Source organism: Mesocricetus auratus, unplaced genomic scaffold, assembly GCF_017639785.1.
Source record: "Mesocricetus auratus isolate SY011 unplaced genomic scaffold, BCM_Maur_2.0 Super-Scaffold_100028, whole genome shotgun sequence".
Classification (NCBI taxonomy): Eukaryota; Metazoa; Chordata; class Mammalia; order Rodentia; family Cricetidae; genus Mesocricetus; species Mesocricetus auratus.
In genome coordinates this window covers 2,850,493-2,866,738 of record NW_024429209.1, presented here as the reverse complement: position 1 = coordinate 2,866,738, position 16,246 = coordinate 2,850,493, and the positions used below count along the sequence as shown (strand labels likewise).

General features: G+C 49.3%; 1 protein-coding gene across 14 annotated transcripts in view; it reads right to left on the bottom strand.

Moving 5' to 3' along the window:
• The window catches only part of Epb41l1 (erythrocyte membrane protein band 4.1 like 1), a 127,476-nt gene that overhangs the window by 41,767 nt on the left and 69,463 nt on the right, over positions 1-16,246 (bottom strand). For all 14 annotated transcript variants that reach the window (XM_040732885.1, XM_040732886.1, XM_040732884.1 and 11 more), the window contains 6 exons: positions 10,813-11,003; positions 9,785-9,949; positions 9,040-9,144; positions 8,514-8,556; positions 4,968-5,043; positions 345-563 (listed from right to left, as the gene is read on the bottom strand). In XM_040732885.1, the coding sequence (XP_040588819.1) occupies positions 345-563; positions 4,968-5,043; positions 8,514-8,556; positions 9,040-9,144; positions 9,785-9,949; positions 10,813-10,989 (785 nt within the window). In that variant the 5' untranslated portion in view covers positions 10,990-11,003. Of the gene's footprint in view, positions 1-344; positions 564-4,967; positions 5,044-8,513; positions 8,557-9,039; positions 9,145-9,784; positions 9,950-10,812; positions 11,004-16,246 lie in introns of those variants that run through there.

Here is a 16,246-nt window from a genome sequence, read left to right as displayed (position 1 = left end):
ACGGTCAGGTTTGGCATTTGCATTTAAACTTGGGACTTTTTTTGCCCAAATCACTACATCAGTACCCTTCCCCAGAGGCATGCCAGTATTATTATAACTGAGTAACAGAAAAACTGATCCCCAGAAGCTTGAGACAGGGAATTTTACCCACACAGAAACTCAAGAAGTTGAGGTCCACAGTCACACAGATGGTCCCAGTTATTCTCACCTCATAGAAATGACCTGTTCGCAGGCACCTCATGCTAGGAGCAGTGCCAAGTGGCGTATGTAAGACACAGCATTTAGGGCCCAGCCCTTCAGCCGGAGAGGAGGGCTGCAGCCAGCAGGCCGCCAGGCTCCCTCACCTGTACGTCTTGTGCAGCTCCATGATCCTTTCCTCCAGCTCCCGGGTCTGGTTTGGGGCGAAGCGGAGCTCACTGACATAGTTGCCCATGTGCTCCTCTGCATCGTAGTCACCCAGCTCCGCCTGCACGGCATAGGAGCCCAGCAGGGCATGCGTGACAAAGGAGCAGGGCAGCCGGCCTGTGATGATGTCTGCCCTGAGCTGCAGGCACAGGTAATACCTGGAGGCGGGGAAAGAGGTGGGCATGGGTCTACGCTTCCAGGTGGCTCAGACCCCTAGCGAAATCAGCTCCAGGGAAAATGGCACCCACAGACACTGGCAATCATTGCTGGTGAGTGGGTGTGTCCTGTGAACAGGTTTTGAGACATGCCATGGGACTACCAGCATTTTTGTTCATTTCTGAATTTGAGGAATTTTTTTCTATACTAAGAGAATTTCTGAGATTTATATAATTCATTTCCAAGCTTAATAGGACTACTACTGGCTTGGCCCTTGAGGGGAAAAGGACTTGTAGCTTTATTTGTTTTTGTTGGTTGGTTTTGTGTATGTGTGCCTGTACGTGTGTACAAATACACACATAACATGGTGTGCATGTGGGAATCAGAAAGCAAGTTTCTTTTTCTGGTTTTTCAAGACAGGGTTTCTCTGTGTAGCCCTGGCCACCCTGAAACTCTCTCTATAGACCAGGCTGGCCTTGAACTCACAGAGATCCATCTGCCTCTGCCTCCTGAGTGCTAGGATTAAAGGCGTGCACCACTACTGCCTGGCCAGAGGACAATTTTTTAGTTATTTATTTTATTGCATGTGAGTGGATGTTCTGCAGGCTGTATGTGTGTGCACAATGTGCCTGGTGCCCACGGGGATCTGAAGAGGCTCCCCTGACAGTGGAGTTACAGATGGTCATGAGCCACCACGTGGGTACTGGGAACTGAACCTGGGTCCTCTTCGAGAACAAGTGCTCTTGGCCAGTGAGCCATCTCTCCTACCACCTTGTTTGAGGCAGGGTCTTTTTGTTGTTTGATTCTGTGTATACCAGTGAGGTGGCCCTGGAGCTTCTGAGGCTTTTCCTGTCTCGCCTTCCTTGGCACAGGAGCACCGAGATTACACACACATTGCCACATCTGTCCTTTTACATGGCTTCGGGGATCCAAACTCAGCTCCACACTGTGTGCAAGCACTTTACCCTCTGAACTGCCCCCTTAGCCCAATTGGTTGGTTTTGAGACAGGGTCTCACTGTGTAGCCAAGGCAGGCTTGGAACTCATCATATATCTAAGGCTGTTCTATATATGAATCCTCCACCTTCCAAGTGCTGGGATTATAGGCACACAAAACTATGACTGGCTATAATACAGTTTTAATTATAAATTAGTATGTTCTGTGTTTTCTTTTTCACAGAGTACCACTGCATAACTCAAAGTGACCCCCCCACCTCAGTCTCCCAAGTGATGGGATGATGGGCAGGAGCACCACACCTTTCATGCCATGCTGAGGGTGGAACCCAGGGCTCCTACATGCCAGGCAAGCACTCTACCAAGTGAACAGCATCACCTGCCCTACAAGTTAATATATTCTCAGATGAAGGAAGGAAGGAGGAAGAAAGGGAGGGAGGGAGGGAGGGAGGGAAGAAGTTTAGAGATGTCTCTGAGTTTCCTCTTGATGGCCATTCCCAGCTCCCTCCCCAAGGCCACCAGTTATTCACATGGTATTCTAGACATTTCTCCTCCACAAGTACATGAAAAAGCATGTGGCTTTTTGATGGCTATTTTAATATGCAAATAATATCAAAGGCTACATCTGATTCTGGAGCTCCCTTTGTTACACCCAGCAGCACAACTTAAGAAATGTCTCCATGCCAGCACAGCTCTCCAAATGCACTTTAACCTCTGAACCACAGCCCGCAGCCCAGATGGACCTGGTGACCAACGCTCTGCCCAAACTGCTTTTCTACACTGATTCAGCGTGTGTGTGTGTGTGTGTGTGTGTGTGTGTGTGTGTGTGCACGCACACAGGAAGCAGGTGCAGGTCACAGAGTGTGCAGAGGTCAGAGAACAACTTTGGGAGCAGATTCTCTCCTTCTACCATTTGGGTCCTAGGGATCAAACTCAGGTCACTAGGCTTGGAGGAAAGTACCTTTACCCACTGAAGCATCTTGCTGGCCCTCTCCCCAAACTCTTCTGCCTCCAGTCTAGAGAAGCATTTCCAGTCACCAGACTGTGACTGTTGTACATTCAGTTTGACGGTGTTTTCCATTTAAGTCATTTGCTACCACTTCTGCAGCCACTGTTCACTGAAGTAAGGCACAGGCTGCTACATCATCAGCCAGGGCGTCTCCTTGCCCTTTTCTGCCATGGTTTGCCAATGTTTTCCTAGCCGCCCAAGTCTCTGCCTTCAAAGTGACTTCGACTTAGTAGAATCTTTAGTGCTCTGTGACATTATTTCAAAGTCCGGAAGCAAACCCCTGGCAAAGACCGAGTACAGTCATCTGCCACCACTCACACATCACAGGAATTCAGCACAGGCCTGTGACATTTTGTTCAAGAGTCTAAAAATTCGAAAATCATTGCCAGCACTCCAGCCAATCCTTCATTTCAATCAATTTATCATTCTGACCAGTTTATTTTGGGCTTCACTATTTTTGACTAAATCAGCTGCTCCTACGACCCTACCTTCTGGGTCCATCTGTGCTGGACAGAGCTAACCTTCCTCCTGGTGTCCCTGGAAGACCGAGACCCAGGGTCTGGCACTGAGGACACACCCTGGAGGCTGTGCTGGCCTGAAGCTCTGGATTGGGATATGGCTGCTGTCACCTTGGCCCCAAGCAAATCTCATGGCTTAGAGTGGGGCTAATGAAGCCAAGGCCTGGGTCCTGCTCCATTCCAGGAACGTCTGTCATCTCTCCCAAGGCCAGAGGCAGCATCTTGAACTTGATATATTGCTTAGTCAAGGGGTATCAGGCATTAAAAATGGACCTGATATCCAGGTCTGCCTGTTCAGGCCTGCTCCATTCCAGGAACGTCTGTCATCTCTCCCAAGGCCAGAGGCAGCATCTTGAACTTGATATATTGCTTAGTCAAGGGGTATCAGGCATTAAAAATGGACCTGATATCCAGGTCTGCCTGTTCAGGCCTATAACTTCAGACTAAAAAGGCTGGAGCAGGAGGGCCAGAAGTTCAAAGCAGCCCAGGGAACTTAGTGAGATTGTCTCAGAATTTCTTAAAAAGTGGCACTGGGAAGACGGCTCAGTGATTAAGAGCACATACTGCTTTCCCAAAGGACCTGGGTTCTGTTCCCATAGCCCACGTAGGGTGGTTCACAACTGCCGGAATTGCTAACTCCGGGAGATCTGAAACCCACTTCTGGCCTCTACAGGCACCTATAGAGGTGGCATAACCTCACACAGACATGTGCACATAAAGAAAAATGGATACTAAAATCTTTTAAATAAAAAGAGGACTGGAGAAACAGCTCCTGCCGAGTGCTTAGTCTAGCATGCACAAGGTCCTAGGTTCAAGTCCAGTACTCGAACAAAAGAAAAAAGAAAGAAAAGGGCCCAGTGGGAGAGAGCGAGGGCAGCTTCCAAGCCCACGTCTTATCGGGTGTAAGGCCCACAATGTGAATGGCGACAGAGTGGGTATCATGTACCGAGGCCATGTTTCTGACAGGACTTAAAGAGAGGGGCTTCTCCCTGCTCTGCTTTCCAGAGGCAGGATGAGCCACGCAAGCTCCCACCCTGAAGGATGTTCTGTCCCCACTGACAATCCTCAGGTCACTTGAACCTACATGGCTCATGTTCAACCCGGCAGCCCAGGGGCCTCCACGGGGCTCACACATCTCCTTTCATCTCCACACGCCCGACTTACACAGAGGACACCAAACTCCCACACGCAAGCCTCTCTTCCTCCCCTCTCAACACCACAAACTGGTGTTCCATGCAGAACCTCAGACCCCTGTGCCAGGTCACCTGACCCACAGAGGGTTCCCACTGGGGCTAGAAAAAACTTGTATTCACTGTCAAGATTTGCCAAGATTTTTCCAATACAAATACATAAATACCTGACTTCACTCAACTTTCAGGCCCAATTCCCACAGGCCAGTGACGTCCCAGAGCCTGATAGCAATCGTTTTAATTATTAAAAATAATATTAGCAGCGTGTGTGTGTGTGTGTGTGTGTGTGTGTGTGTGTGTGTGTGTGAGGTGGGAGGGCAGGGGAGGGGGTAATGATGCTAGGACATGTATGCAGAGGTCAGAGGACAACTCTGTGGCACTTTTTTCTCCTGTCTTTACATACATTCCAGGGATTGAATCAAGGCACCAGGTTTAAGCACAAGTCTGATGAAGCCATGCAGCCAGACCACAACAACCTTTTAGATACATCTGTCCTTTTGATGGGCCCCAGGGACCCCTCTGACACCTTCTCTGGGGTTACAGTCAGCTGCATGTGGGTCCTGCTTTCCTCATGCTCTCTACTTTCCTGAGATGGCCTGCCTGCGGAAGGCATCTGCATTTACTACTCCCACCAGGCAGAGCCTCCCGGGGCCTCCGTCTCCCAGGGCCAGCATGCCCGGCCCCACTCACATTTCCACAGGACCAGAGCATCTATCCCTCTCTTCATGGTCCTCACCTTGTGATGTCTTCTGTCAGCTGGGCAGGGTCAGGAGGGTAAAACTTGACTGTGAAGGCAAAATTCCAGGGGCTGCCTAAGAGGAAAAGGCAAGAGAGGTCAAAGAGGCCACATCATCCCAGCGGCTGTCCTTGATGCAGTAGCCTGGGAAGCAACGTTCATACAGTTCCCTCTCTGAGGCAATCCAATCACATCATTCCCATTTGATGGAAAAGGAAACTCTCAGCCCAGGCTAACAGACTTGGGAGTAGGCTATCGAGGTGGCTCAAGGGGTAAAAGGTAAAAGCACCTGTCATGAAAGTTTGACGACCTGAGTTTGATCCCTGAAACCTACAGAGTAAGAAGAAACTCCTAAGAATTGACCTCTGACCTCCACATGTGCTGTGGCACACACACACACACACAACACATACACATATACACATATACACACACACACATGCAGGTGCACACACACATAATAAAATACTTTTCTTGAGAGAGCTGAGAGCTAACAATGGGAAAGAAGATAAAAATAAAAGTAAGCCTGCATGCCACATGTATGCACTGAACAACTTCACTAAACCACAATTTTGAGAACATGGAAGCCCAGGCAACAAAGGTGACCAGCTTTCCCCACCGGCATAGGAACTTAAATTTCATAATCACCCTGAGAGCGAGGTTTTCATTGATTGGTTGGTTGGTTTAGTTGTTGTCGTTTGGGTTTTTTTCAGCACTCGTTATCAAACCCAGGGCCATGAGCGTGCCAGTCAATCACTCTGCCAGTAAGCTACCTTCCCAAACAGAGTTTCCTTTTCATTGACAAAGATTTTAAGGATCAATCAACTAATTGGTAACAGAGAACCGGTTTCCAAACTCTAGTCATCCGGCCCCACAGCCCAGGCTCTTAATCACAAAGACTCTTGGCAAGCCTCAAGGGACATAAGCCCTGTCCCCGGAAGAAGAGCAGGGCCAGTGAGCAGTGCTCAGAGCTAGTGCATGCTGGGTGCACTGTGTGAGCGCCATACCCGTTTCGCCCTCTCAGCAACCCCAAAGCTGTGCTATCACGACCCCACTTTGCAGTCAGGAAACTGAGGCATGGAACAGTTACGAAGCACAAGAAAATTGAGCTAGAATTCAAATCCAGGCTGTGTCCAGAAGAAAGCAGCCACTGTGTCTGGCGATGTCTAAGGGCGTGTCACTTTGCTGTCCCTCATAGTTTATGAATCAGTGACTCAAGAACTGTCCAAGGTGTCTTAGATGACAGCAATGAGACTTGAGCGGAAAGACACCTATCTCAGAAGCCTGGGATACAAGGGCTCATGAAGCCGCCATCAAGGCTGAGGAGATGGACCAATAACAGAAAGGAGGCAAAACTCCTTTGCAGTCCCAAAGGACAGGACTGGGATGAACAGGTGGGCAATTCAGAGACTGAGACAAAGACAAAGCTCTAATTTTAGTATATATGCTGCTGAAGCGAGCACAAGACAAAGCTCTAATAGAGAAGGGGCATGTGTGTGCGTGCGTACTTGCGTGCGTGCGTGAATGTATATGTGCGTGCATGTATGCGTGTGCATGCGTGCGTGCGTGCGTGCGTGTGTGTGTGTGTGTGTGTGTGTATTCACCTTGTTCTTGTACATGTGGAGGCCAGAGGCTGATATCTTTCTCTAATGCTATCTACCATATTATTATTACTATTATTATTAGTTGTAGTGGTAGTAGTAGTAATTACTGTTGTTTTGTTTTTTGAGACAGGACTTCTCTGTGTAGACTTGGCTGTCCTGGAACTTGCTCTGTAGACCAGGCTGGCCTTGAACTCACAGAGAGCCACCTGCCTCTGCCTCCTAAGTGCTTGGATTAAAGGCCTGCACCACCATGGCCCAGCTGTTACTATTATTTTTAAAGATTTACTTTTATTTTATACATATAAGAGTTTTGCCTGTGTATTAAGTGCACCACATGCATGCAGTGCCTGTAGAGATTAGAAAAGGGCATCAGATTCCCCCGAAACGGAAGTCACAGATGGTGGGTTCTGGGAATCAACCCCAGGTCCTCTGAAAGAGCAACAAGTGCTTTTAACCACCAAGTCATCTCTTATTCTTGACAATTTCATACATATATACCATGTATCTTGATCATAGCCATCCCTGCTCCCCCGACGCCTCAAATGCCTCCTTCTCACCTTCATGTCCTCCTTTTTCTCTCTACTACACCTGCGTCCAATTAGTGTTTCCTACATTGCACGAGTACTGAGCCATCCACTTTCACCTAATTTTCTGAGACCAGTTTCTCATTGAACAATGCGGCTAGACTGGCTGGTCAGCAAGCCCTTAGACTCGACCTGTGATGCTCTGCTGGCTTTACTCAGTGCTGAGAATCTGAACTCAGGCCCTCATGCTTAGGCGGCAGGCACTTTGCCTACTAAGCTAGTTCCCCAGTCCTCTAGGGGAGGCACTTCCTAAGGATCAAGGCCATGTGAAGGCCATGGCTTGAGCTGTCACAGGAACAACAGTCTATATATCAAGCCTGGTGGGCAGGGTCTCCAGGATTGCTCTGGGGAATGACCCTAGGGCCTGGTCATTCAGCCTGGCTGCCTCTCTTTTCCAGACTACTGGTCTTTATTAAACTCTGCAACTTGGCTGCATGTATCTGTACCAATTCTTTCAAGGCCTGAGAGGCTGGCCTCCCAGCAGGGCTGGCACCACTGGAAGACAGCCTACAATTCAGCCCTAGAACCCTGCTGACCCACAGAAACAGGCTCTGCCTGTGTGCCTGTCTCTTTGTCACCAACTGTCAGGAACCTACAGGAAAACATCGTCAAGCCCCCTCCTGTAGAGTCAGCTGGCTTCCCTGGACCAGATGCCTGCTGTCATGGCAACAGACTCCGCTACAGCTTCCCAGCCAGGGGCCAGGGAGCACAACCCTGCAGAGCCCAAGCATATCCAGGGTGTGTGGGGCCTGAGATGGAGGCAGAGATGCTCTTCACCTTCTGCAGGCCCATTTGCTGAGGCTACCAACCTCCTCCTTCCACTATTTGAAAGCTTTCTCATCCCTCCCAACATGCTTCTCTCTGGGCCAGAAAAGACAGGTTGCTGACCCGTCATCTGCCACCTCCCGGGGCATTGAAAAGAGAACAAGATGAAGGCCAGGGCTCAGGACTGGCGCCACCAGCACTTGGCTCTGTGACCTTACATAAGCAGCTGCCGTTCTGCAGACCTGAGTTAAGGGTTGCTAGTCACTCCACCATCCCTGGACAGAAGGCTAGATCTTTCCAGCTCATCTGTTTGTCCCCATGTCCCAGATGACTCTGCAAAGCTGATCTCCTGAATGCATTTACAGTTTCTTTACTAATTTGCAGTGTGGCTCTGTGCTGTCATCTGTTGTCTGGGCCTCAGGCTTGTTACCTATAAAATAATGTCCACATCATTCCTACCCTGCCTTCTCTAAGAGCTGCCGTGCATGGCAAAGGAGTATGGGGATCCAGGAGCACATTTCAAAGCAGGTGGGAGCACTACAGCCAAGCCCTGCCCACCCATCCACACAGCACAGCCACAAGCAAGTACTCACTCCGGATCTGCTTCTTGATTTCCTTGGAGGGGTCCAGCCAATTCTGGAAGAGAATCAAAGATCCGTCCTTGAGAAGGGAGATGGAGGAGTGGGCAGAGTGGGACTGGAAGAGATGGCTACCCGGAAGTGGCCAGCCACAGACTATCACGGGGAAATTCTTGCCTCAGTCTATTTACTTGGCACTAGAAAGTGAGGCCTGGATTCCCAGCAGGGTTTGGTCATTTCTTCAGGGCTGGCATTGCCCTGAGACAGCCACAATGGCCAGGTACTACAGCTATAGCTAGAAGGAAAGTGAGGCAGCATGCCCCACCCCTGCCCAGGCATTGGTTGAGGACTGCTCTGTTCCCCCGGGAACCCACACAGCCACATCATAGCTCTCTAGTTACCTGTCTGGGAGTACCTTAGAAAAGACTGGGGGTGGGGAGCTGGCAGAGCTGAGTGGTTACAGCAGCTGATATACAAACGGAGGATGCCTACTGAAGGACTGCCCCCCTTCCCACCCGCCAGCAGACCCCTAGCCAGGTACCTTCTGGCTGTCAGCATCACAGAAGGTCAGACCAAAGTAGTCCTTCTCCAGGAGGTTGAGGTGCTCACAGACCAGGTCAAACAGCACCTGACCCCTGCCGTGCTTCTGAGGGAGAGAGAAGAGCTACTGTAAGGCTGGTGCACCCTCAGGTGGGGCTAGGGGCTGACCCAGCTTCTCCAGGACAAATAAAAAGCTCCCATGAGCCTCCTGTGGCTGGGCAGGACCTTAGCACCCCTGCCACTGTCCAAGTCTCTAATGCCCACCTCACCTAGGTCTCCCTCACAAGCCCCGCCAGGGTCTCCCTAAGACCATGGACCTGTTGGGAGCATGTTGGAGATTTCTTCTAGACAGAAAGCCAGAGAAGAAGCTGAAGGCCTAAGGCTTGGGGATGAGAGGGAGAGAAGATGCCAAGTGAGCCTGTAACTCAGAATCACAGTGTGGCACCCTTCTGTGGTCAGCCCTGCTCATCAGCCCTTGAATGGTGACATTCTTACCAAGGCGCAGTCACCCTGAGACACCTTTGCCTGGTGCCAGTCTGTGGGTCTTAATTTGGTTTGCAACAGTGATGAATGACCCTTTCTGGACCTTGGTGTCACCATCTGTACAGGGGAGCGCCAGGCCAAGCCATCCCTCTGAACACCGCAGTTGGTCCTCCTCCGATTTGGCTTGGACTCAAGACACACAGGAGCTAGCCTGGCACTGAGGCCAGCCTGGGGTGTGGCATATGGCCCTGGGTGCTCCCTACCTCCACCTCACACTCGTACTCGGAGGCATCGAGCAGAGTGACTCGGCAGATGGCACTCTTGAACTTCTTGGCAATCTTCTGGGGTGACTTCTGGGCCTTACTGGGCGTGGTCCTCTCCGACAGGCCATCGGCCTCACAGTAGTCCTTATCCTCCATATCTAGGTTCTGTGGGACCAACAAGAAAAGAAGTCAGCCAACTTGAAGCAACAGGAAGTAACTGGGTGGCTGAGGCCAAGAAGTGCCTAAAGGAAGAAGTGCTACCTTCCAAGACCTTCCGGGTCCTGGGGGCTGGGACTGGTGTACATGGGTAGAGATGTGATGTTTCCATGGGGGCTGAGGGGTCTGTCTTACTACGACTACTGCTGCCGTGGACAGCCTGTGGGGACAGCAGCAGTCCAGAGAACTAAAGTCAAGCTGCTCTGTCCCTCTCCCTAGAACAGCATGTGACTCATCAGGGCATCTGAATGCTCTGTCCCATCTTAACTGTCACTAGATCTAGCAAGGAGCCGAGAGCTGTGGTGATTGCAATGGAGGGAGGAGCTGGCTCCCTCCAAGAGTGTGGCCAAGTCCCGGCCTCTCTGGACCTGCCATGAATTAGGGAGGTGCAAATGGAGGGCTCAGTATGTCCTGCAGTCTCCTAGAGTCTTCCGGGGAGGAGTTTTGTCAGGGTCTCACCAGGTTTGCCAGGCTTGAGTGAAAAGGCAGGAGACTAAACTTGGCAGGACTGTATCTGGAATCAGTTCCGGGTGTGGCCTCCACCTCTGTCGTCTTATCACTATGTGACTTTGGGGATCTGGGTATGCCACACTGTGCCACAGACCCTCTCAACATAAAGCAGGGGAAATGACAGCTCCCCTCTGGGGACTGGGGGGATTAACTGTAAAATGACCATCATGCCCCAGCCCAGAGTCATGAGTGTAGCTGTATCTCCTTTTTTCTTCCCTGCTGAGAAAACACTAGGGCCCTAATAGCTGGACCAGGGGGACAAGTGGGGTGGGAAGAGGGACATCCCAGGCCCCAGTACACACCTGTTCAACAGGCCTCGCGTCCTGCTGGGGCAGATGCTTCTCATTGGAGTTGGTCTCCGGGTGGCTATGGCCTGCGGGGGTCACCGGTGTGGTCACAGCTGCAGCAGCCTCAGGCTGCTGTGGAGTCTCCTCCTGAGCCTTCTTCACCTCAGAATCGGGGCCTGTCTCTGTTGTCATGGTGACCAGCACGCCTGCATTGGAATGAAGGAGAGCATGTGACGGGGAAGGATAGTAATGTGACAGTGGGGACAGGAACGGCACACTGTGTGGGACAGATGGAGAAAAATGGACACGGAACCAGGGAGGAGGGAGGGGTTATGGGGCAAAGGGACAGGGAGGCATGAGAACGTGGAGTCAGTGGCCCCAGAGCAAGTCTGAGGTCTCCTTCCGTCTGTGTCCAGTTACACAGAAACCCAGACCTCATGGCCCAGACCTGCGATCTGCACCCTTTCTAAGGATGATGAGGGTCTGTAGGGCCCTTTGCTCTGCACAGGGTGCCAGCAAGACCCAGGCCAGGCTGACTCTCCCACAACACCTGGCACGGGACAGCCCCTTAGTTAATTCAGGGTGCACTGAATGCAAAGTAAGAAAGCCCTGGGTTGCAGACCTCTACACATGAGTTTAAGCAACTTCCCAAACTTCAGTCACACACACACGCACACACCAGCCCCAGCTTCACAGGATGTTATCAAGATGGACTTCCATGGATCAAAACACACCATGCTGCCCATGGAATGCTCAGGGAAGCAGGGCTCAGTCTGTCTACTTCAAATGTGTCACCTCACTTCTCTGGGACTCACCTATAAACTGAGGGACTTAGGGGGAATATCTCTGGACAGGGTCTTTAACAGTTTCCCCTCTGAAACACTAAATGAGCTGCCAGGGAAAAGGAAGGAGCTGCTGTCCAGCTATTCTGTGGGACTGGCCAGGTGCTGAAGACAGCAGTCTAACAGCATGGCTTCATGTTTTATTCATCCTGTGAGAGATCATGGAGAACACTTGCCACTGTTAAGGAAAGTTAAAGGAAAATTTAAAGACCTACAGAGATGGGAGGGATAAGAGGGGAATATCATTTTTACTCTAGACACCTTGGAATCACTAGGATCTTTTTTGTTTTTGAGACAAGATCTCACCATGCAGCCCAGGCTAGCCTTGAACTTACTATGCAGTCTGTGCTGGCACTAAACTGTTCTTCAAATTCTTATTATTATTGCTGTTGTTACATGTGTGCCCGCGTCATGGCATGAGTGTGGAGGACAGCTTTTCACACTTGATCATCTCCTTCCATGATGGGTTCCGGGGATCTAACTCGGGCTTCAGGGTTGTGATGTATGCACTTTTACCCACTAAGCCACCTCGACAGCTGAGGCCTTGAACTCTTGATCCTTCCTTCTCAGCCTCCCTAATTATGGGATTACAGGTATCTCCCATCACATCCAACACTTGGGTATTTGTAATAAGCATATTAATTGTAAGCTTGTTTTGTTTTAAAGGCAAAAGCACTCATTCACGACCATAACCAGTGGGGATATATATATATATATGTACTCTAATATATATATTAGAGTAAGAGAAATGATGAGTAGGAGCTGTTACGGTGAAAGCTTCACCCCAGCCCCTGGCATCCATCTACCCAAAGAGTCTGGAGTGTTATGCTGGAAGTTCCACCCAAGCCCCCTCCCTCATCTCCCTTTAAACCCTGCTGCATCTCAGAAAGTCTGCCAAATGATAACCCCTCCCCTAGAGATACTCAAGACCACTCCCACAGGGTATTTAAACTGTCCCCCAGAGAGCAGACTTGTGGTTTTTCTGGTCTCTCTTTCCCGTCTCTTCTCTGGGGGACTGGAAGGCCATCCAGGAGCACTGTATCCATTAAACGTGAGCTTTTTCTAATTCTGTTTGATTTGGTCTGATCTGGATTGCTGCATGGGTGGAGAGGCTTATTGGGGTGTGGATGCTTTTCATGAACCATCACTCTTTAGTCTAGACCCTTCCTCTAAGTTCATTGTATATAAGAAAGATCCACAGAAGACCTGGTGGGATCCTTTCCTCAACCATCCACCATGAAAGGCCTCAGACAGACAGGCATACTGAACACTCTGAACCACCCACGTGCTCCGGGACTCACTTCCATTTATTTCTTTATGTCAGGTGTGGTGTTTCACATTTATATTACCAACACATGGGAAGCTGAGGCAGGAGGATTATCACAAATCTGAGGCCAGCCTAGGCTACAAAATGAAACCTGTCTCAAAAAACCAAAACCAAACCACATTAAACCAAAACCAAAAACATTTTAATTTATTTACTTATTCAAATTTGTGGACAGGATGGGGGTAGAATCTAGGCTCTCACACACACTAGGCAAGCACCCTGGCCATTCCTTCCGTTCCTTTTTATTCTTTGGTACCTTGAGAACTTGTTTGGAGGTTTAGTAGGGAAAGGTCCTCCTCTTCAACCAACAGCTTCCTGGAGAGGGACTAGGACCTGAGTTCAATTCCCAGCACCCCTATCAGGTAATTCAGAACTGCCTGGAACTCCAGCTGTGGGTTGGGGAGGGACCTCTGACTCCCTCTCACCATCACCAACACACACGGCAAATGCACACAAATAATAAACATTTGAAAGTGTGTGGACACTTTCTGCTGTGACAGGACCCCAGGGGTACATCCACTCCTCCCCTTCCTGTGTCCTCTGTTCTTCCTGGACACAGCTAGGAAAGCAATCTTAGGTGAATGCTCCACATTTCCCTGCAGAGGATCTGGTAGTAAATGCTACAGATAGGAGGAGCTGGACACTTTTTGAGAAATAACTACTCTATGTCAATTCTGTCACAGTAAGAGTAACAGGACTTGAGTGACAGTCACTTCCTCAAACAGTGGGCTTAGCTTCTAGCCCATTCTCTTCCCTGTTGGTTGCTTAGCTCTCCAGATCTCAACTGCGGACGCATTTTCTCTCCCTGGCACTCAACTACCTCAGCAAAACCTACCCTCCTCAAAGGAGAAATGGCCCAGGTCCAGGCTGAACACCAGATAGGTAAATAAAAGCTGAGGACCTCCAGCCCCCATAAGAAAAGAGAAAAGAATAACGCCAGTATTCAAAGCTGCAGCCAGGAATAGAAACATTTTAGCTTGCCTGGAATTGCTGCCGCCGGTCCCATCCCCACCTTCCAGCCTTAACTGACAGCTCATCATCTCCTGCATTAAAATTTCAAACTCCTTCATTTCATCCTTCTCACCACATTCGTCCCAGCACTCCCTGTGAATCTTCCACTACCTCCTTGCATAACACTTGTGTGCACAAGGTAAATGCGGAAGTACATTGCTCTGGAATACACCTCGAGGTCCGCTACCTGCGCGGTGTGACCCAGCCTTTCCCCGAGCCTTCTGTCTAGGCTGTACCCTTCCCTGGGTACGCGGTTCAGCTGCGCACTCTTCTTTCAGGAAGCCTTTCCCAGCCGTCTCCCCGCCAGGCCTGCACACTTCTACAACCCCACAGGGCATCTTCCTCCCCCCCCCCGCACGTCTTTGACAAGCACCGTCTGCACTGATTTGCTGCTGACCCCCACCCCTGCTGTGCTGTGTTCGCTGTGTTATTCCTCCCGGGGTCAAGGGTGGCATCTCCTGGAAACAAGGGGTGAAGAGTCCTCAGTAGACACCGTGTGGTAATATGCAATGCTGGTGTGGTGATAAGAATGGACCGTGGACGACAAGGACTGGATGGAGGTGGTCAAAAGCAAACAAACAAAGCCCCGTGGGACTTCCATGGAAACACTCTGCTCCTGTGCCACATTCTCCAGATACATCAGCCGCTTATTCTTGTCCCAATCGTCACGACATCTGCATTTCTTCATCTATGAGAGGCAATTATGTATCTCCTTTGGTGGATGTGTTTCAAGGTTGGATATTAAAATCATCTAGACTGCATAGTGTACAAATAAACTTATTAAAATACAGTGAATTTTATATTTGAAAACTCAGTATACTGTTTCTATGAATTTTTAATTTCAGTACAATTTTTTTTTTGTTTTTGTTTTTCAAGACAGGGTTTCTCTGTATTGTTTTGGAGCCTGTCCTGGAACTCGCTTGGTAGACCAGGCTGGCCTCGAACTCACAGAGATCCGACAGCCTCTGCCTCCCGAGTGCTGGGATTAAAGGCATGCACCACCAATGCCCGGCTCAGTACAATTTTTTAGGGTTATTTTATTCCTAAATACCACAGCAATCTCCTTATCTCTGCCACGTCAGGCTGACTTACTTTCACTGCGAGTGTCCTGACAGTTCTTAAATCTCAAAACAAACCTACTTGCCAGGCTGTGGTGGCTCATGCCTTTAATCCCAGCACTTGGGAGACAAGTGCATCTCTGTGAGTTCAAGGTCAGCCTGTGAGTTCCATGACAGCCAAGGCTGTCATACAGAGAAACCCTGTTTTGAAAACAAAAAAAACCCCAAATAAACAAAAAAAACATACTCAAGAATAGATGCCCTCAGGCTTTGACAGCCCCCTAAGAATAAGGATTTCTTACTTTTAGTTCTGATCTGCCACTGTGTCTCTTTGAGAAGTCTTAATTGTCTATTATATTATCAATAAAGCGGGAATAAAAAGTCGTGTATTTGTTTTCAACTTATGACGGGCTAATCAGGACATAACATCCTGGAAAGTCAGACAGCATCCACGATGAACATCTCAGCAAAGTGTCAGCTAGGGTTAGCTCTGTGTGACAGAACAGACTAACGTTTTTCTTCTATTTAACTGCAGCTTGCTTGAGACTAGGCTGGTGTCAAACACCTGGCCTCATCCTCCCAAGCAGCTGGGACCTCAAGGACATGTCACCATGCCCATGAGATCTCGATCTTGGGCTGACCCTCCTTTGTTGCCATACCTGTTTCCCTTCCTTTTCTTTCTTTCTCTTTCTCTGCCCTCTGCCTCCTTCTACATCTGGTTGGCTCAACACTTGCTATGCAGACCAGGCTGGCCTCAAACTCAGAGATCAACCTGCCTCTGCCTCTGCCTCTGCCTCCTATGTGCTGAGATGAAAGGTTATCACTAACATGTTGCTATGCCAGAATTCAGAGCTTTAAATGATTGCCCTAAAACCTGAGGTTAGCCAGGTATGAAAGCTCATGCCTGTAATCCAAGCACTCAGGAGGCCGTGGCAGGAGGATTACTACGAGTTTGAGGCCAGCCTGCATTATGTAGTGAGTACATAGTCAGATCTGGACTTGAATAGGTAGATAGATAGATGGATAGATAGATAGATAGATAGATAGATAGATAGATAGATAGATAGATAGATAGATAGATCCACACACATAAAACCTAGAGGTTAAAAAAATAGGTTTTTCAGACATACATGGCTTCAGATAACAGGATGAGGAGATCAATAAATCCTGTTTTAAGGCTATTTTTAAATTTTATTAATTAAAATAAAATA